At 48.5% G+C, this 18,688-nt stretch overlaps 1 protein-coding gene across 3 annotated transcripts; it reads left to right on the top strand.

Moving 5' to 3' along the window:
• The first annotated feature begins 1,124 nt into the window (after positions 1-1,124).
• tmem102 (transmembrane protein 102) lies at positions 1,125-17,110 on the top strand. 3 transcript variants are annotated; one of them, XR_008835110.1, is made up of 7 exons: positions 1,125-1,744; positions 3,080-3,291; positions 13,087-13,416; positions 13,614-13,807; positions 13,907-14,119; positions 14,203-15,613; positions 15,805-17,110. XR_008835110.1 is itself a non-coding variant. In XM_056442476.1 (6 exons), the coding sequence occupies exons 2-6, from the start codon at positions 3,090-3,092 to the stop codon at positions 14,794-14,796; spliced, it is 1,533 nt and encodes a 510-aa protein (XP_056298451.1). In that variant the 5' UTR covers positions 1,125-1,744; positions 3,080-3,089; the 3' UTR covers positions 14,797-17,110. The 3 variants fall into 3 exon arrangements, 2 of the variants coding, with proteins under 2 accessions (XP_056298451.1, XP_056298452.1); XM_056442476.1 differs by having other exon boundaries at positions 14,203-17,110; XM_056442477.1 differs by lacking the exon at positions 1,125-1,744 and adding an exon at positions 1,808-3,000 and having other exon boundaries at positions 14,203-17,110.
• The last annotated feature ends 1,578 nt before the right edge of the window (positions 17,111-18,688 follow it).

The following is an 18,688-nucleotide window of genomic DNA, read 5'->3' as shown; positions in this document are numbered from 1 at the left end:
CTTTCTGTTTGTGCTTCCTCATTTTCTTCCTTCTGCTCCTCCTCCATCCTCCTTTCCTCGTTTTCATTGTACGATGGCACCTCCTCTCTTTCTTCTTTGATCACTTTTCCTTCCCTCACTTCACTGACGGGTCAGAGGTCAGTCCTTCAGACCATCACTTGAGTGACACATGTCCATCGCATGCTGGCAATTTTGGGGTGGATTTACTTGCAAGAGAGATGTTTTTATTATTATAGCAGCATCATTTCTAGACAGGAGGAATCTCCAGTGAGCTGCTAATGTGTTTTTCTTTCATTCCTGCCCCCTTTTTGATTTAAAGAGGACAAAGAAAGAGGAAGACGTGGAAGCAGCGAGTTAAAGAGAGACATGCGCTCATTTCCTCAGCGTCTGGCTGTGAGGGGCCGGGTTGTCTCTCACCTCTCATTAAGCAGAGGGCTAGTGTCCCCGCCTGAACCTGCTCATTAAGCGCTGCTGTGGTACCGCAGTATACTTTGATAGATGTTTCACATATACCATAAATAGGCCAATGAATCAGACCCAGTATAGTGGCAACACACATACAGCTCTCCCCACGGAGAGGCAATAATGAGCCATCGCCGGGCCCAGAGAGCGGTCCGGTTATTAGACACCGTCAGGCCGAGGAAGTTCAGCAGTGACGCAGGAAATAAATAACTTGGGAGTGAAATGGAGACTTGATGTATTTCTATTGTAGGAGTCCAATTATGGAACAACGTTGACATGGATGTAAGAATGGTCAACTCATTTTTGGATTATTTATAAAACCATTTTTGAGGGTTATAAGTGTGATTGAAACGTATGTATATGGAAGATGTATGTAAATATATATATATCTTCATTTATTATTTTTCATTATTTTATATTAATTTTCTGATTTATTTGATTATTATAATTTAGGATAGAAATATATAAGCATTTTTACTTCTACCTATACCTTTTCAGTCTCTCGGTTTTGTATATTATATAGAATAATATTGCAATTATTGACACATTGATATAAAATACACAACAACAACTTTATTTACATGAGAATGATGGAGAAAAGAAATGCAAAGATGATTGTTTTTCTTCTGTTATAATATAATTACAGGGTTACATTATGGTTTTTTAAATATATATTTAAATGTATGTGAAGTTAGTTACTGCTATTCATGCACATTAAGAGACATATTAAAAAAATACTGAAAAAACATCCCCACAAATAACCAAACACATCCTCTGGTGTGCATTCCAAAAGCGAGGAGCTGCAACCTTAACACACCTAAATAAATACACGATCAATACACACGATACACACAATAAGATACCATCACAAGAGGATATGAGCATCTCAGCGTTATAATAAAGAAAAGGCGGTGGGCAGGGGACCTGCTGCAGGGACACGCCGCCGCTCGCACGCGCCTGCATCCAAACACCGACTGTGAGCTCGTGAAACCGCCCCGCTTGCCTGCGCGAGGACACCGGGCACCGTTTGACTCGTAACCCTCACCTCTCCAATCCGCGTGTGGCGTGTGTGCAATGTGGGGCGTGCGTGCCGCACACACCGCTAATCCCTGGATCCTCAGAGAAGGACCATGATTTCTGGGACGGTGTTGCCAGGGGGAAAGGTGGCGCCCGGGACCTGTTGGAAATGAACGCTGGAGAAGGCGGACTGAAGCCCGGAGATCACGACACCAGCACACCGAGCAGATAGCGAAGCGACTCCCTCGTGTCGCCGTGTAAAAGGGTGTGTGTGTACGTGTGTGTGTGTGTGTTTGACAGCTTTAGCCCGACGGCTAATGCGCTGCGAACCTGCTGCTCGCAAAAAAGCTAACACGACTCCCGAGCTGAGGGCGTGTGCGTGCGCGCGCATATGCGTGTGCAGCCATTTAGCGATTTGGGGGTCAACATGCGTGTTGGTGGTTCGCGTGCCACCGTACTTATCCTCGCCGTGTCCCACCTGGCGCGACAGCTAGCATGCTAATTTGAAACGGAATTAGCTGACCCACAGGCGCGGCACCGCTCCGATTTCAGCCCCTGTTGGCCGCGGGCACGAGCATGGACCCAGCGCGGCCCTGGCTGATTTGATATATATTACTAATTAGCCGGATAATGTTAACTGTCCGCTGGCTAATTTGCTCGGTTATTAGCTTAGCGGCTAGGGGGCAGGGGAGCTTGCGTGCTAATTGACCCAGTTAGGTTAGTTCGGTGGGACAGAGGCCGTGTTGTCATGGCGCCCGACGGAGCCCTGTTTACGTTACACGTTTTATATAGCTTTCTTTTTTTCCCCCGCCTCGTAACCTTTCGGCTTCGCCATTTCCCACGGTGTATGTAACCGTAAACGTTGCACGCTACGACGAATTACTTTTTTTAAAGACCCGACCTCACGGGGCGCGTGCAAGCTTGTGTTCAACAACCTGTGTGGGTTGGCAGGTTTATTATAATAATTGTCATGAGCGGTTTTAGCTGCCGAGTCACCACACCACGAATTAAAAAAAGTTCCAACCACCTCATTTACACGAGAGGCAACAACAACTGGAGCGGAGGAGCTCGTGGTTGCTCAACGGGACACTTGTGACCATTAATGGTGCTCTGATGCACGCGTGACGTCACGTGATTAACTGTCTCCCTGGTCAGGTTCCATTAAGTAACATTTGTGTGCTAACAGTGGTCCGACCCATAAAACCGAGCTTCGAGTTGACTTTTGATTGCTGCCGCATCAGCAACACATTTCAAGCGATTAAAAATGTAATGCCGGCGTGTCCCTGACGTCGTGTTCCCGCAGAATGGCTCCTCAAAGCCTCGTGAGTCATTCGAGGCCATTGGAAATGAGGCAAGCGTTGTGTATCAATAAGAAGTAAATAAGTGTATGCATACACTGTGGGATGCAGTCTGAACACCAGTCAAATATAAGCATGAAATAATACCCCCCCAAAAAAGTAACAGTTGTTATTGGCACCGCGATTGCGTAATCCGTCCCTCAAGGGCGCCCGTTTAGACTGGGTTAGTAAAAATAAGGCTTTTATGATTCATGAATAACCTTTCAACTGACAAACAACCATTTCTCCTTTGCCCCACACAGGGCTGCAGAGATGGAGTCCCTGATGAGCGTGGTGGGGCCGCGCTCCCCGGCCCCGGCCAAGAAGCAGTCGGAGGTGGACTTCCGGTCCGGGACCACCCTGGACCAGCTGTCGGCCCAGGTGTCCGAGCTGGTGTTGCTGGAACAGGGGGACTTTGGAGACCAGACCGCCTTGGAGGTTCACACCGCCAAGGACTTCATCTTCAACATGCTCGGTATGTTTCGAGGGTCACCCCAAACGCTCTCTTGTCTTCAAGCTTTCAACACGCCCTTTAAAAATATATCATGATTAGTGTCACTGAGAGAGCAATGAGTAATCATTCCCGGCTCCACACGCACGTTATCAGACCCCCCCCCCCCCGCCCAGTCTGATTAGGCTGCTGAACACGCCTTATGAGCACCCAGCAAATGCCATGTGACCCGATGAGTAACATCTATTTCATACTGGAACAAATCCAGCTTAATCCATACGTGTTCCGTATATCGCTATTCTCATGCTTTGTCTACTTTCTGTACTAGTTATTCCACGTGTGGTTGCAGTGACAGAGGGACTTCCAGTCTCCAGGAGTAGATGTAGTGGATCAGGAGGATTTTACACGTGTGAAACTATTGCTCTTGATGCCAAAGGGAAGGCCCCCTCAAAGCGCTTTTTTTCTTATTTTTTGTGTGTGCTGCTCTACTCCTTACTCCCTCTGTCGTCTCCTCACGAGAGATGTGCCCAATGTTCCGCGTCATCAGCTGACCTGTGCTTGTTCGCCCAATAGGTGGCACTCTCCCCCTCCCTGCTGTCATCCTGGTCCTCTCCCATCACTCTCAGCGTCCGACAAACTCAACTCTATTTGACCAGAATGCTGCTCGTCGTATTCCACTGGTTGACAGACGGCTCGTGCACATTTCAGAGTTAGTCTCCTCCCCACCGGGGTGTGTTCGAATCCAGTCCAATCCAGTTTCTTTCTCATCTCAATATATCACCTCCATACTGTACAGGCAGCGTGAACTTTTTAATCTCTTTCCTTGATTCTTACGCAACGCCCTCCTTCCCTTTTTTCTGCGCCCCCCGGTCCCTTGGTTGAGAATCTCCCGGCAACTTTTTACCTGACTCTTGAGGCTTTCTCCGGCACAAACACCGATGGTTTGTGGGTATTTTCCGCCCCGCTGCGACAGCTCTGGCTGGGAAAAGAAAACAAAAAAATAAATAGAAAAAGATTGAAACGGTGCACGGTGCACGGTGCACGGTGCACGGTGGGGCTGGTTTGTGTTGGATTTCAGGAATAGGAAGTTAATGGGGTAGGTTGGCTTCTGTGGGGTTGCAGGAGGGGCCTATCGGGTGGTTTATACAACACTATTTTAACCACTTAAAAAACTAAATCTATAAGTTTAGGTCTATGCAATGTTTAGAATAATTTCACGAGGAACTGAAGCAGTTATTTTCATCCAAGAAAAAGGTGTGTGTGGATCCACTCAGTGGGGATCCCTCTGCAGCTCAAGGGGAAAGTGAAAGAGATTAAACTCTCGCTCGCTCGTACACCGGGTGAATTTCTTCACAGTCTTGAGGGATATAAGAGGCTCTTATATACCCGGCGTTTGAGCAAACACTGCAGGTTCGCCCTCCGGTGGGCACTGTGTCCATCTTTTGGAAAGAAAATAGTCTAATGGAGGCAGAAATAGATCCCTGATGAAGCAGAAGATCGGTTGCCCCGAAACCCGGCTTTCAGATCTCAAAGTTTGTTCACCGGCTCCAGAGTCCAGAGTTCGGCCCTCTCGTGACTTTTCTGTTGTCTTGTGCTTTCTCTTTGGTTTCTCACATCAGCTGGAGGAGGCTCCTTTTGTTTTTAGTTTTCCATTATTCTTCACACTTCAGCCACACAGAAGGGTGATCAGCACCGGAGTTGGTTTCTTCAAAGTCTTCAGAGGCACCAGTCAGAAGTTCCTTCTCGAGCTGCGATTTCAAATAAAGAACCAAGCGAACCCGTCCGTGGACGAGGGATCAGTCCAGCTCCGTAGAACCTCAACATTTCCCTTTTTTGTTGAGCCTCAACAAACTTTGCAGCTGTTCCAAAACACAGAGACGCATTGTCCAAACGTTCCCCACCGTTGTGCTTTCAACCATTCCAGTTTCCTTCACCTTTTTTTAGGTATTCAACAATCCCTTCCAGTTCAGCTGTCTAGTTCAAATCTATGAAGCCACACCTGCTCCTCTCTCCATCACCGTGAGTGACGGCGGTGAAAAGATCTTCCTCCTCGTGTCTCTGCACACGAGACATTCTGTGTATTCGAGTGTTGGAACAAGAAGGAAACTCAAACATCTTGAAGTGGACGTGGGCTCGTTACCTGTCGCACACACGACGCCACCACAGAGCCGTCTTTGTGAACTGTAGCCTTTCAATGTTCGGTGCTTTGTCCTCCCAAACTTTTCAACTGACATTCATGCATAATTTATCCCGGTAACATTTGAACAACTTTATTCCCGTGGGGATGCAGCTCACTTAGCCAGGATAGCCGCCGCCCATCACTGCTGGCGGAGCTCGGCGTTGGGATTTTCTATAATTATTTTTGCTCTTTCATAATCGCACACCCGAGGCGGAGAGGGAGGAATGATTTGGTCTGCAGCCGTCAGCTGACGACAGTCTCTCAGCTGTCTGTTGCTGGGGGGGTAACAAAGATAAAGGTAAAAAAGATTGAATGCATAAGTCTACCACACACCATCTGCACTTTAATATTCCTTGGCATAAGTTTCCTTTATGTAAGTCGAGATTTTGGAGTGCACAAAGCTTGTTTGTTTCAAATCGTCATCATCAAGTGAAGTTGTTGGTAATGTGTTAAGTTATAAATGCTGTGATGAGTAGAGTCTGTCTTTTATCTTAATAAAAATAACAACACATTGTATTGATGCTGCTAGGCTTACTTATACTCGTGTATAAGTCTCTCCACTGGTCTCTCCACTGGTTACCGGTGGCTGCTCGCATCCTCGACTTGTGCCTCCTGTCCAGATCAGTGGCTGACATCAGGACAGCAGAAAGTCTCTACATCTCCGTCGGAGACTGAAAACACACCTTTTCCGACTATATCTGGATTAAACACAGATTAGCACTTAGATAGCACTTACTTATGGTACTTTAAATGTTACTTCCTGTATTCTTGTTGTTCTTTTGAAATGCACTTATTGTAAGTCGCTTTGGATAAAAGCGTCTGCTAAATGACATGTAATGTAATGTAATATATTGGTTAATAATTAGTGACTCCCTGAAGAATATTTAATGTGAGGCCTAACCGATCATCTCTCTTTGCCCTCTTTTGCTGGTTGGTATGACAACAAGCATCCCGCTTCGACTCCGCAATAGAAACCTCACAGTCCATCTGCAAAATGCCAGTTTTGCATCAACATGTCCGCGCATGCACCATTTAATTACTGTTTCGAACGCAGTGATGTAATTTATATAAAGCACTGCCTCCTGGAGGACTCGCAGTTTACATTTTTAATGTACTCGTGCAGCCGTCGGTGTAAGATCCTCCCACAGGAATAGAATGGCCTCAATATATATATTTATATAAATATATATATTGAGGCCATTCTATTTCTGTGGGACAATCTTTCATATATATATACATATATTTAAATACATTTATTCATATTTTTTTATATATATATTTATATATACATTTATTTATATATTTATATATACATTTATTTATATATATATATATTGCAGCTTTTTATAATGATAACGAAAAGTAGATTTATATTACCGGAATCGATGCAATACGAAACAGAAGTGGCTACCTCAAAGAAATCCAGGTCAATGAAAAGTAGAACTGGCATCAACGCAGCAGTGGAAAGCAGCGAGACCCTGCATACACACACACACACACACACACACACACCTGGCTCAGTGGTTTTAGCCCCCCCCCCCTCCATCAGATTAACCTGGAACTCCTTCATTCCTCTCTGAAGTCTGTTTGCGAGCTGATCCCCTGCCTCGATATTAATTCATAAACAGCGAGCAGGCGGACGGGCTCACCTTTCAGCAGCTGGCTCGTCTGGAGTTAATCCTGCTATTAGTGTGCGAGGCGACGCGCCGGTGGAACAGCACCGATGGCATCCGGCGGAGACCGTATGAGTGAGGAGTGATTTGGAACACATTCAATTGCTCCTCGAGGCTGCTGTTTAACACGGCTGCATCATAACCAGGAAGGTCACATGGAGGTCAGGGACGTGCAGCAGCGACTGGACCCCGGTTGACTTGACTCGTTGTGACAGCGGGCCTCCTCCGAGGGCCTCCTCCGAGGTGCCCCAATCAGGAACCGGCAGAGGCGTAACATTCAGCTGGATTACCGTTTGACTAAAAAAGGAACTGCTCAACATTTTAGGACTCTTAATTATATTTATTCAATACCAATCTTATGTCTGTCGGGTTAACGATGATGCAGTCAGGAGACGGGTAGCTTAGCATCAGGGCTAAACGCCGGCGACAGGTTGTAGCGTCATGTGACCTTCATTTAGGATTATTTATAAAAGAATTTGAGGGAAGTGTGATTGAAACATATGTATATATGGAAGATGTATGTAAATATATATATATCATTTTTTCCTTTTTTCTTTATTTTATATTAATTATCTGATTTATTTGATAATAATAATTTAGGATAGGAATATGTAAGCATTTTTGCTATTACCTATACCTTTTCATTATTTCTGTTTTGTATATTATATAGAATAATATTGGATTTTATTGCAATGATTGACTGAATAAAATACACAACAACAACATGAGCACTGTGAACACGGGTGGTGTTGATGAAGCCAAAACTGTGATCCAACATGCACAATACCAGGGGACAGGGCAATAATACATAATCATAATATTGTTGTTACACGAGGACTGTTTATGGAAAGAATCTGGTGACCAGATTTGTATCATGACCCAGAGCTAACGGTTAAATACATTGTAAGACTGTAAGCAAGGCCATATATACATATATATGTTTAGTAAAATCTAACTTCAGGGAAACGGTCACGGCATAAAGAACACCAACATATCCATAAACGACCTCAGTCCCTGTGACATCAACATCTGAGCAATAAACCTAAGGCTCTGGCTGCCAGGAATGGACGCAGTGTTTTTCAGAATCTGTCATTATTACGAAACATAATGTCGGAATTATAAATATATGACGATACATGATATTGTAATGCTCAAATGTGTCAATGTTTTCCTTTTGCCGCTGTTTTTTTAAGCTTTCAGGCCCTGTACCTGCGTTTAATTTCAAGGAATGGCGTGAATGGACGACATTAGACGAGCCTGCATCTCAGTTGTTAGTGCAGCCCAGTCCTCCCTCCCTCCCTCCCTCTCTCCCTCCCTCCCTCCCTCTCTCTCTCACGTCCAGCGGTGCACAGAAGTTGTCCCGCTTATTTAGAGGAATCCCATTTTCCGGAGAGATTTTCCCCGAGCTATTTTTGGAGTCTATCAAACTGGAGGTGTGCTGCAAGACTTCCCTCGCTCTGCTCCGGCTCTCCCATGATGCGTCTCTCTCTCGCTCTCTCTCTCTCTCCCCCCCCTCTCTCTCTCTCTCTCACCCCCCCTCTCTCTCGCTCTCTCTCAAGTTTCAAGTTTCAAGTTTTTATTGTCACATCCCCTTTTATACAAGTATAATCGGTTTGTGAAATTCTTATGTGCAAAACACCCGACAGCAGTAGCAGACTAAAAAAAGAATAAGAATGAGAATAAACTATACAATATCCACACAAAAAAGAAGAAAGTATTAACAATATATGTATATAAAACAATGTAATAGAATATACATCATGACAATATATATATATAAAACAATGTAATAAAATATACACTTTTTTGAGACAATATATATATATATATGTATATACATACAATATATATATACAATATATATATATATAAACAATGTAATAAAATATACACCATGGCCATAGATATTCACAGAATATGTTCTGGTGTGTAGTGTTAATGAGGGTCTCAGTCCTTGTTCAGCAGCCTGATGGCCTGACTGAAGAAGCTGTCCCTCAGTCTGTTTGTGCGGCACTTGATACTGCGGTATCGCCTGCCTGACGGTAGAAGGGTGAACAGTTTGTGGCGGGGTGGTTATTGTCTTTCAGCATCCGTTTGGCCCTGGCCACGCACCGCTTGTGTATATGTCCAGGATGGAGGAAGCTCACCTCCAACGATGTACTGTGCCGACCGCACCACCCTCTGTAGTGCCCTACGCCCAGGGCGGTGCAGTTCCCGTACCAGACGGTGATGCAACCTGTCAGAACACTCTCGATGGTACTGGTGTAGAATGTTCTGAGGATGCGGGGGCCATGTTGAATTTCCTCAGTCGCCTAAGGAAATACAGGCGTTGTTGGGCCCTTTTCACCACGTGAGTGGTGTGCGTGGTCCATGTGAGGTCCTCGGAGATGTGCACGCCGAGGAACTTGAAGCTGCTGACCCTCTACTGCAACTCCGTCTATGGAGATGGGGTGTGCTCTCCTCTCCGCTTCCTGTAGTCCACGATCAGCTCCTTGGTCTTCTTGACGTTGAGGACGAGGCTGTTCTCCTGGCACCACTGTACCAGTGATCCAACCTCCTCCCTGTAGGCTGTCTCGTGTCGCCGGTGATCAGCCCCAACACTGTTGTGTCGTCAGCAAACTTGATGATGACGTTGGAGCTGTGCATGGCCGTGCAGTCGTGGGTGTACAGGGAGTAGAGGAGGGCTCAACACGCATCCCTGAGGGGCTCCCGTGTTGAGGGTCAGCGGCTCTGAGGTGGTACCGCCCATCCTCACCACCTGGCGGCCCGACAGGAAGTCCAGTATCCAGCTGCACATGGTAGAGTGCAGGCCTAGACCTCTGAGCTTGGTGTCGAGCTTGGCGGGAACAATAGTGTTGAACGCTGAGCTGTAGTCCACAACCAGCATTCGCACAACAGTTCCTCCTCCAGGTGGGAAAGGGCGGTGTGAAGTGCCATGGCAATTGCGTCGTCGGTGGATCTGTTTTGACGATATGCAAATTGCCATGGGTCCAGCGTGGCAGGCAACATGGAACAAATGAAGTCCTTGACCAACCTCTCAAGCATTTACTGACAATCGAGGTGAGGGCTACGGGTCTCCAGTCATTCAGGCAGGTTACCTTGGGGTGTTTGGGGACAGGCACAATGGTGGACATCTTGAAGCTCTCAGGAACAACAGCCTGGGACAGGAGAGGTTGAAGATGTCTGCGAAGACTCCTGCCAACTGGTCTGCACATGCTCTGAGGCGCGCCCGGGATGTGGTCGGGACCTGCCGCCTTCCGGATGTCCACCCGCTTGAAGGCTCTGCGCACGCCAGCCTCTGAGATGATCAGCAGGCTGGTCTCCTCGGGCGCGCTGCCTTGGCGGGCTGCCGTTCACGTCGAACCGAGCAAAGAATGTATTTAGCTCGCCTGGGAGGGAGGTAGAGGAGTTCTCTTCACCGCTGGTTCTCCCTCTGAAGTCCGTGACTGTCTGTAGCCCCTTCCACACACCTCTCACGTCATGGCTCTTGAGCTTTTCCTCCACCTTGTTCCTGAACTCCCGCTTGGCAGAGCCGATGGTCTTACGGAGGTCGTAGCGGGCTCTTTTGTATTCCGCCCCCCTCTCTCTCGCTCTCTCTCTCCCCCCCTCTCTCTCTCTCCCCCTCCCCCCCCTCGCTCTCCCCCCTCTCTCTCTCTCCCCCTCTCTCGCCCCGGGGGGATTCCTCTGCACAGTGTCCCCTGGAGGCTGAGGTGTGGTCTGTGTATCCGGTAGACGTGTGAGGCCACGCCTGTGCTGTATGGATTCAGTCCGCTGCATAAGTATATGTTTATCTCTGAACTCCCCAGACGGATGACAGAACACCGCTCTTGTGCTAATACATTATGTGTATTGATTTTTAAATCGCCATAAAGGAGTTTTTCTCTCCTCATCTTCCTGATATAGACTCGGGGCTGGGCCTGCTGGATGCGCAGAAGGAGGGCGATCTGCTTTACGTAAAGGCACTTGGACATTTCCCCATGACCTCATTTATCTTTGTCCCAAAGAGTCTTCTCCTCTCTTTCTTCTGCGAGCCACAGTCTGGCTTTCCTTCCCCTTCTTTTTAGGGAAGCCCAATCCCTTGAGAGGCGTTGGCAGCGGCTGCAGAGCCTCAGGGTGTTTGTCCCCGGTAACTACGGTTATCTCCCAGGATCAAAGTTGTGCTGATTACCTTCGCATTGAAAATGCGGAAAGTTATGTTTTGATCGCCGTGTATTTATTTATTTATTTGTTTGCGTGTTACTCGCATAACACAAAAAGTATTAAACCGAATCGCATGAGATTTGGTGGGATGATTGGTTATTATCCGGGGACCATTTGATTAGATTTTGGGATCGATCGGGTCAAAGGTCAAGGTCAAGGTCATGAAAAGGTCAAAATCTTCTTTTTACCATAGCACGGTCAATTTCTATCCAATTGGCATGCAATTAATGCCAAAATGTTCATAATTCAATGCCCAATCGTGTGATATGCGAAGGTATGCGCTCCACCGAGTGCCCGTTGTAGTTTATTGATGTTAAAATCAGATATAACTTTTTTTTTTCGTACCCCCGGCTTCATCTCGGGTCATTTCAAAGCCTCGAGTGGCTCTTTGGTTGCAGCACACGCCCCATTTTTAACCTCGGAAGTCGTGTCCGTGATGTCTCTGCTGATGGAAGTTGAAGTGTAAAACATTCTGTCGTCAGAAGGTTGTTCAGACATGTGGATGGACCTCGGGGCTGACCGGAGAGAGTGAGATGCAGCCGTCAAATAGTCCTTTCTCCGTCTGGAAACGTCTCTTATCGTTAAAACACTTCCCTCTAATGTAAATCCATATTCAAAGACATTTCTTATAGGATTAAGTTTAATCCGCGTCTGTGAAAGCAGCCAAGACCGTCAACATCGCAGCTCTATTCTCAGACTGAGGGTCATTTTGAGAGTTTGGATGAAAGAAAACCAATAGATAGTGTTCCTTGGAACGACCTCAAACCTCCTGTTTTCTTTTCTTTCTTCCCCTCCTCCTTTGACTGCTGGAGAGACGAGCGACGCTCTTTTCCTCTCCCCTTAGCGTCGCTCGTTTTCACGCCCGCCAACTTGACCCGATTCCTCAACATGGCCGACGGAACCAGACAAACGAGAGGCGTGGCCTCGACGTCTGATCCGCCCCTCTCTCCTTCCCTTTGATCTGCCCGCTCTCCCCCTCTTTCCCCCCTCTTTTCTATTTCAACTGTACCGCAGCGTAACGGATTTCATGTGCTGACGATGGGCTGGAAGAGTTGAAAGTACCTACATCAAAATATACTTCTACACTCCATCGATTATCATCATTTTGCAGGATGAGTACCGCAACTTTTTGTTTGATTTAATGTTGCAGCTTAAGGACTTATCTCAACCAATAATATGACATCATAATTTAAAGTAAATCGTAACTAATAGTAGAGTGCAAAGTTCCCCTCTGTGTTGTAGTGAAGTAGAAGTCTGAGAAGTGGAAGCAAAAGTACAAGTCCAGCGCTTGAGTAAACGGACTTGGATACTTTTAATATGATTTTTATTTGTTTATGTTGAGTTGAGTTTTCCCAATTAGTAGCAGAGGGGGTGAAGTTTTATTGACTTATTAATAAGTAATTAAGCCAGGCTCCAGACGATGACGTGTCCTCAGCCTGCTGGAAACCACATTTCCGGATCACACTCGTACCAACCGTGTGGTTTTGGGGTTTCCTCAGCGAGAGAAAGCGGAACACAAGCAGGAATAACTGGAATAAGTTCAGGCCTCATTTTGAGCCTCGACTCGTTTTTTCCCCCCCGCCTCCGCTTTGATCTCGAGGTATCCACTCAGACGTCGTCGCGGGGGATCCCCGAGGAACGCCCGACGCCCCCCCCCCCCCCCCGTCCATGCGGCACCTTCTGACCGATAGTAGCTGGCACTTAGCTCGAGACCAGCAACGGTCTGGCCCGAGTGCGATTAATCTTTTGACCCCCCCCCCCCTCCAGGCTTAGTCCAGAAGATAGACCAGCGCCTCCCGGTGGCCAACGAGTACCTCCTGCTGTCAGGCGGGGCCCGGGAGGGGGTGCTGGACCTCAACCCCGAGGAGCTGGGCCACTACGCCAAAGGGGCCGACTTCGACCTGGACTTCACGCTGCTGGTGCCGGCCCTCAAGCTCCACGACCGCAACCAGCCCGTCACCCTGGACATGCGCCACTCGCCGCCCTGCCACTCGTGGCTCAGCCTGCGCCTCTGCGACTCCCACGTCATGTCCCGCTGGAGCATCTGCTGCGAGGAGGAGAACGGCTTCCCCAGCGAGGAGGAGGAGGGAGAAATGAGTAAGTGGGATACGTGTGAGGAGAAGCTGGTCGATCGGATGCAGTAATAACAGCAAATTACCTTCATTGATCTGATTGGCTTCGGAAAACACGAAGGACAGCGTTGATGATGCAATTTCGTCTGCTGGTTTTGTCCCGTTCTGTTTGACGCGTGGAGTTCTTCATCACTCCTCCTCTCCCTCCCTCCCTCCGCTCAGGTAAAGGCTCCCTCGCCTCCCTGGACTCTCCTCATTCTCTGGACGGATGCTACTTCTCTCCCTCCCTGGTGACCGACTGGTTTTGGGGGGTGGTGAGCGAGGCGGTGGAGGAGCTGCGGCGCCGCCCCCAGAGGGGCATCCCCACCCCGGACCGACTGGAGAGGAACGGACCCCTCACCACCATCATCCTCCAGGTACGGACCAAACCAAACGAGGGAAGGAGGCGGGAGTCCCTCGCCTCCCGAGTCGCGTTCTCGGCGACCAATGAGACGCTTGTGTTCTGGTCGCTGCAGGCGGGCACCAGCCGGGTGCTGTACGACCTGCTGCCCGTGGTGTCCTTCCGGGGCTGGCCCGCCGTGGCCCAGGGCTGGCTGACCGCCAACCACTTCTGGGACGGCAAGATCACCGAGGAGGAGGCCATCTCCGGCTTCTACCTGCTGCCCTGCTGCTCGCCTCTGGGCGGCCGGCCCGACAGGGAGTGGAGGCTGGCCTTCACCCGCAGCGAGGTGAGGGGGAGGGGCAGGTCGTCTGGGCGGTCGCCCCTCTTCCCGCCCGCCTCACCGGTCCTCTCGCGTCTCTCCCCCGCCAGGTGCAGCTGAAGAAGTGCATCCCGTACCCGATGGCGCAGGCGTTCCAGGCGGCCCGCGCCGTGCTCTCCCGCCTCCTGGCCCGGCCCCGCGCCGGCCTCAGCCTCTACCACCTGCGCACGGTCCTCTTCTGGGCCTGCGACCGGCTGCCCGCCGCCTACCTGTCCTGCCCCGACGCCGACACCCCGGGCCGCCTCCTCCTCGGCCTCCTGGACGACCTGGCGCACTGCACCCTGGGCAAAAGCTGCCCGAACTACTTCCTGCCGCAGTGCAACATGCTGGAGCACCTGGCGGACGGCCAGGCGCTGCTCGTCGCCCGCAAGCTCGGCCACGTGCGCTCGGACCCCGGCGAGCACCTGCGCGCGGCGCTGGACCAGGCGCGGCAGGCGGGCCAGCTGAAGAAGGAGCTGGCGGCGGGCGTCAACGGCTCGCCGGGCCGCCACCCGGCCAACGGCATCATCTCGCCCTCGGAGGGCAAGCTGGCGCAGCGGCTGCAGCAGCTGGTGACGGAGAACCCCGGGAAGTCCATCTCCGTGTTCCTCAACCCCGACGACGTCACCAGGCCTCACTTCCGCATCGATGACAAGTTCTACTGACGCGGCCCGCGGAGAGGACGCCACACCGGAGGGTCAGGGGGGGGGGGGGCATCCTCAGGCGGAGACGAGGCCTTTGCTGCTCGACTAAAACCAAAAACACACACACACACGTCCCACTGCTGAGAGACGGTCTGAACACTGAGACGTCGCACAACATGATGTCACCGGGCTGTTGCCACGGAGACGGCCCTCCTCTAACGAGCTGGCCTTAATGAGACTTATCAGCTTGAGCTCAACACGGTGTGTGTGTGTGTGTGTGTGTGTGTGTGTGTGTGTGTGTGTGTGTGTGTGTGTGTGTGTGTGTGTGTGTGTGTGTGTGTGTGTGTGTGTGTGTGTGTGTGTGTGTGTGTGTGTGTGTGTGTGTGTGTGTGTGTGTGTGTGTGTACCGAAGGGTTTCAACATTTGACATACCTTTAGACAACGGGAGAAAAGCCCCTCGATTGCTGCTTCTCTCCTTTTCGTTTCCTCTCCTCCTCCGATGATGTCACTGAATGTAACGTAACTGCCGAGTCGTCGAACTGAGAATCTTTTTCCTCCGTCGACTACGTGTTGGCCCTCGCCATCGTTTCTCATTTCAAACCAATCTCTCTCAGGTATTCATAATACTTTCTGATTCTTCTTTATATGTGTATGACTGCTCTTCAAGTCTTAGGCGACATGTCGATGCCGCTGTGATTGGCCGATGGACGCCCCACATGGCTGCGTATGAGTAGTTTGGAATAAGAGGGACTGAGTCCACATTGTGGCGCCCGCCGGTTCATTTGGCGTTGCTACTTTCTGACGTGACCAAACCTCGAAAGAAAAGGCTGTAAAGAGGGTGATGATGTTATATACAAATATATATATATACAATATTTATATATATATATCATATATTAATATATATATATACAATATTTATATAATATATATATACAATATTTATATATATATATATTGTGCGATTAGTTACAATATTTGAGGAGTTGTTAGAGTTTTCTTTCCCTGAGCAGACGTTTGTGTTTCCAGATGTGCGTCTAGAGACGTGATGAATCACATTTTGCACGTCAGAACAAAAAAGACGGGATGGCTTTGGTGACGGGGCGTCGCTATTCACCGACCGTCGTCACGGTGACGTCGAGCTACTCATCCGCCACCGTGTCACAGAGGAGCCGGCCCGTCGTCTCTTCACGTCTCCGCTGGCTGCCACTTTCTTTTTCGGAGCTTCGCTTTTGCCTTGAGTGATTGTGATAATCGTCCCCCGTCTCCTCTGCTTGGTTGGTCTGTTTTAATGAGCTCTGCGCGCACCACACTGTGTGTGTGTGTGTGTGTGTGTGTGTGTGAGAGAGACACAGCGCACAGCAGGACACGGACACAAATGCCCAGATGCTTCCCATTTAAATGTTTCCCCCCAGCGGGAGCGTGTTAGTCGTCCTATCGTCGCTAACCAGGCGGGAGTCATCCGCAGGGGGGAGGAGGGGGGGGGACCTCCTCTGGTCCTCTTTGAAGAGGGAAGATGGGCCGTGCAGGGCCCAGACAGCTGCCTCTTGCTCTGCCTATCTTAAAGTGATTATTTTATATATATATTTAAAAAATCTTCTTTTTTTCTCTTTCATTTCTCTCTCTCATGGCTCCAGTGTTGTCGTTGTTGTCCCCCCCCCCCATGTGGACATGACGCTCCAGAGCACACGGCGGGCTGCAGCCTAAACATCAAGCTGGTGGTTAAATGTGGTTTTATAGCTGCTGGTGGATTTATTTTTCCTTTTTTATAAAGTCGTATGCATATTTCTGACATCTTCGCTTACTACAAAATGATTATTCTATATTTTTTGTTACAGCATCTGTCTGTGCTGGTGTGTGTGTGTCTGAGTGAACCTGAGGGAAACCAAAGCGTGTCGTTGGGGTTCAGCTGCCGGGAGTCGGTTTGTGTTCCTCAGTGACTTGGACAGCTTTGGAGGAAGTCCTTCAGGAAGTCCTGGAGGAAGTGCACCGTACTCCATCTCCACCCAGTTTATGATCACCATGTTTTTTTTTCTGTGTGCCGAAACTTCTGCTGATTCCGTTTAAGATTCAGTCAAAAATGAAATAATAACTAACTGACTAAATACGATAAATGTATGGAGCCCATCGCTCTGCTCTGCGGGGAGAAGAATCACTCCACAGTTTGAGAAATTGACAGTTTGTTATGACTTGACTATCAATTTACATTTTCATTTCTTTTTAAGTGCTAATTATAATTATCATATCATGAGTTGCTGTATTTACTACGATTGTTTTCTGGGGTTTCTATTGATCAAGCTTTAGCATGAAATAAATCACCGCATTTTAAATCACACTGCGTGGGGATGTGTTCATTGTTAGTGACATATGATATGATGATGATAATAATCAGTGACGTGGAGGGGATCGTGAGGAGAAGGAGAAAGCTCCGGGTCCACACGTCGGCTGCAACGCGTGGAGAGTCCAACAGAGGGCGCTCTAAGGCCGCGTTTACTGAGGGGTCCACCAGGAGAGAGACACACACACACACACACACACACGGTATAAGTACCAATTAGGCCAATTTTAGTGCCATTTTAAAGCGGAAAAGTGTCTCTCTTTCGACCGTTACTGCACATTACATCAATTAAAGCGGCCCAAAAAATGTTTGTTGTGATCTGGTTCAAAAAGAAAAAAAGGCCGATGCCCTGCATACGCCGAGGGCCCATCTGGCTGAGCCTCCAGGCGGGGCCTGACATTTAGACACATTTAGCCATCGTCTGTCATCAGTTATGGGATGGCGCAGATGTTTTTGGTACACACACACATACATTTGACATCTTTAAATTTGTTAAATAACAATAACCCACGCACTGACTGCAGCAATCTGTTGATGAGGCGAGGAGTTTGTATTGTGCGATGTGCAGATGACGCATACGTGTCTGTATTCTTCTGGTTTCACACTCCGTTCATCTTGGTTTTAAGGTTGTTTTGCAGATGCATAGGCACGACTTCCACGTCCTCCTCGGGATGACCTGCGTTATCTGGAGATCCCTTCAAGAGGGAATAATCCAGAACATGTGCTCCGCTCATTAGAGGCTCATAGTGAGCTCTGGCTCGCTGTTGGGGCCCGAAAAAGAAAGAAAAAACACAAACAAACGTGTTTTTTTGGCCCTTTCAAGGCAGCTGCTTCCTCTGAACACCCACCTGTCCAGGCCGGGCAACATGGCGGAGCAGCTCGCAGCTTAAAAGCAAAATAATTCCATCTGTTGAGGGTCGGGATGAAAAACTGAGTGACAAGAGGGTCCGACACGCCCGACTCATGATCAATGACGTTGTTCCAGAACGTGTTTGTGAGAATAACACTATCATAACTTTGTAACACCTTTATAACACATTTATAACATCGTTTGCCGCCAAAGGCTGGTGTGGTGTTTTTGTTGTTCTCCACTGCCCCCAGTGGCCAAAACAAAAACAACGAGAGACGGTTTAACCTCTAATATCCTCGTAGCCTCGGCGGCCGCAGTCGTGTGTTTTCAACTTTCTGACACATTGATGAACTCAGTTTAATTTCTGATTTAAACAACAAAAAAATGAACATAAATAAAACCCTAAAGATAATAATAATTTAAAAAAACATACATTGGAACATTTATGAATTGAAACAACCTCTATAATATTTTTCCTGGTACCTCCATCGTATTCGTGTGCCCACATCGGTGTGTCTCTTGCCAGTAATTGTGACCAAATCTCCCTCGTAAATAGGCCACTGTAACCGCAGCCCTCGGGCAGCGTGTGTGTGTGTGTGTGTGTGTGTGTGTGTGTGTGTGTGTGTGTGTGTGTGTGTGTGTGTGTGTGTGTGTGTGTGTGTGTGTGTGTGTGTGTGTGTGTGTGTGTGTGTGTGTGTGTGTGTGTGTGTGTGTGTGTGTGTCGC

The sequence above is a fragment of the Pseudoliparis swirei genome, chromosome 21, assembly GCF_029220125.1.
Source record: "Pseudoliparis swirei isolate HS2019 ecotype Mariana Trench chromosome 21, NWPU_hadal_v1, whole genome shotgun sequence".
Taxonomy (NCBI): domain Eukaryota; kingdom Metazoa; phylum Chordata; class Actinopteri; order Perciformes; family Liparidae; genus Pseudoliparis; species Pseudoliparis swirei.
The sequence above is the reverse complement of the archived record's forward strand: the minus strand, read 5'-3'. Positions and strand labels throughout refer to the sequence as shown.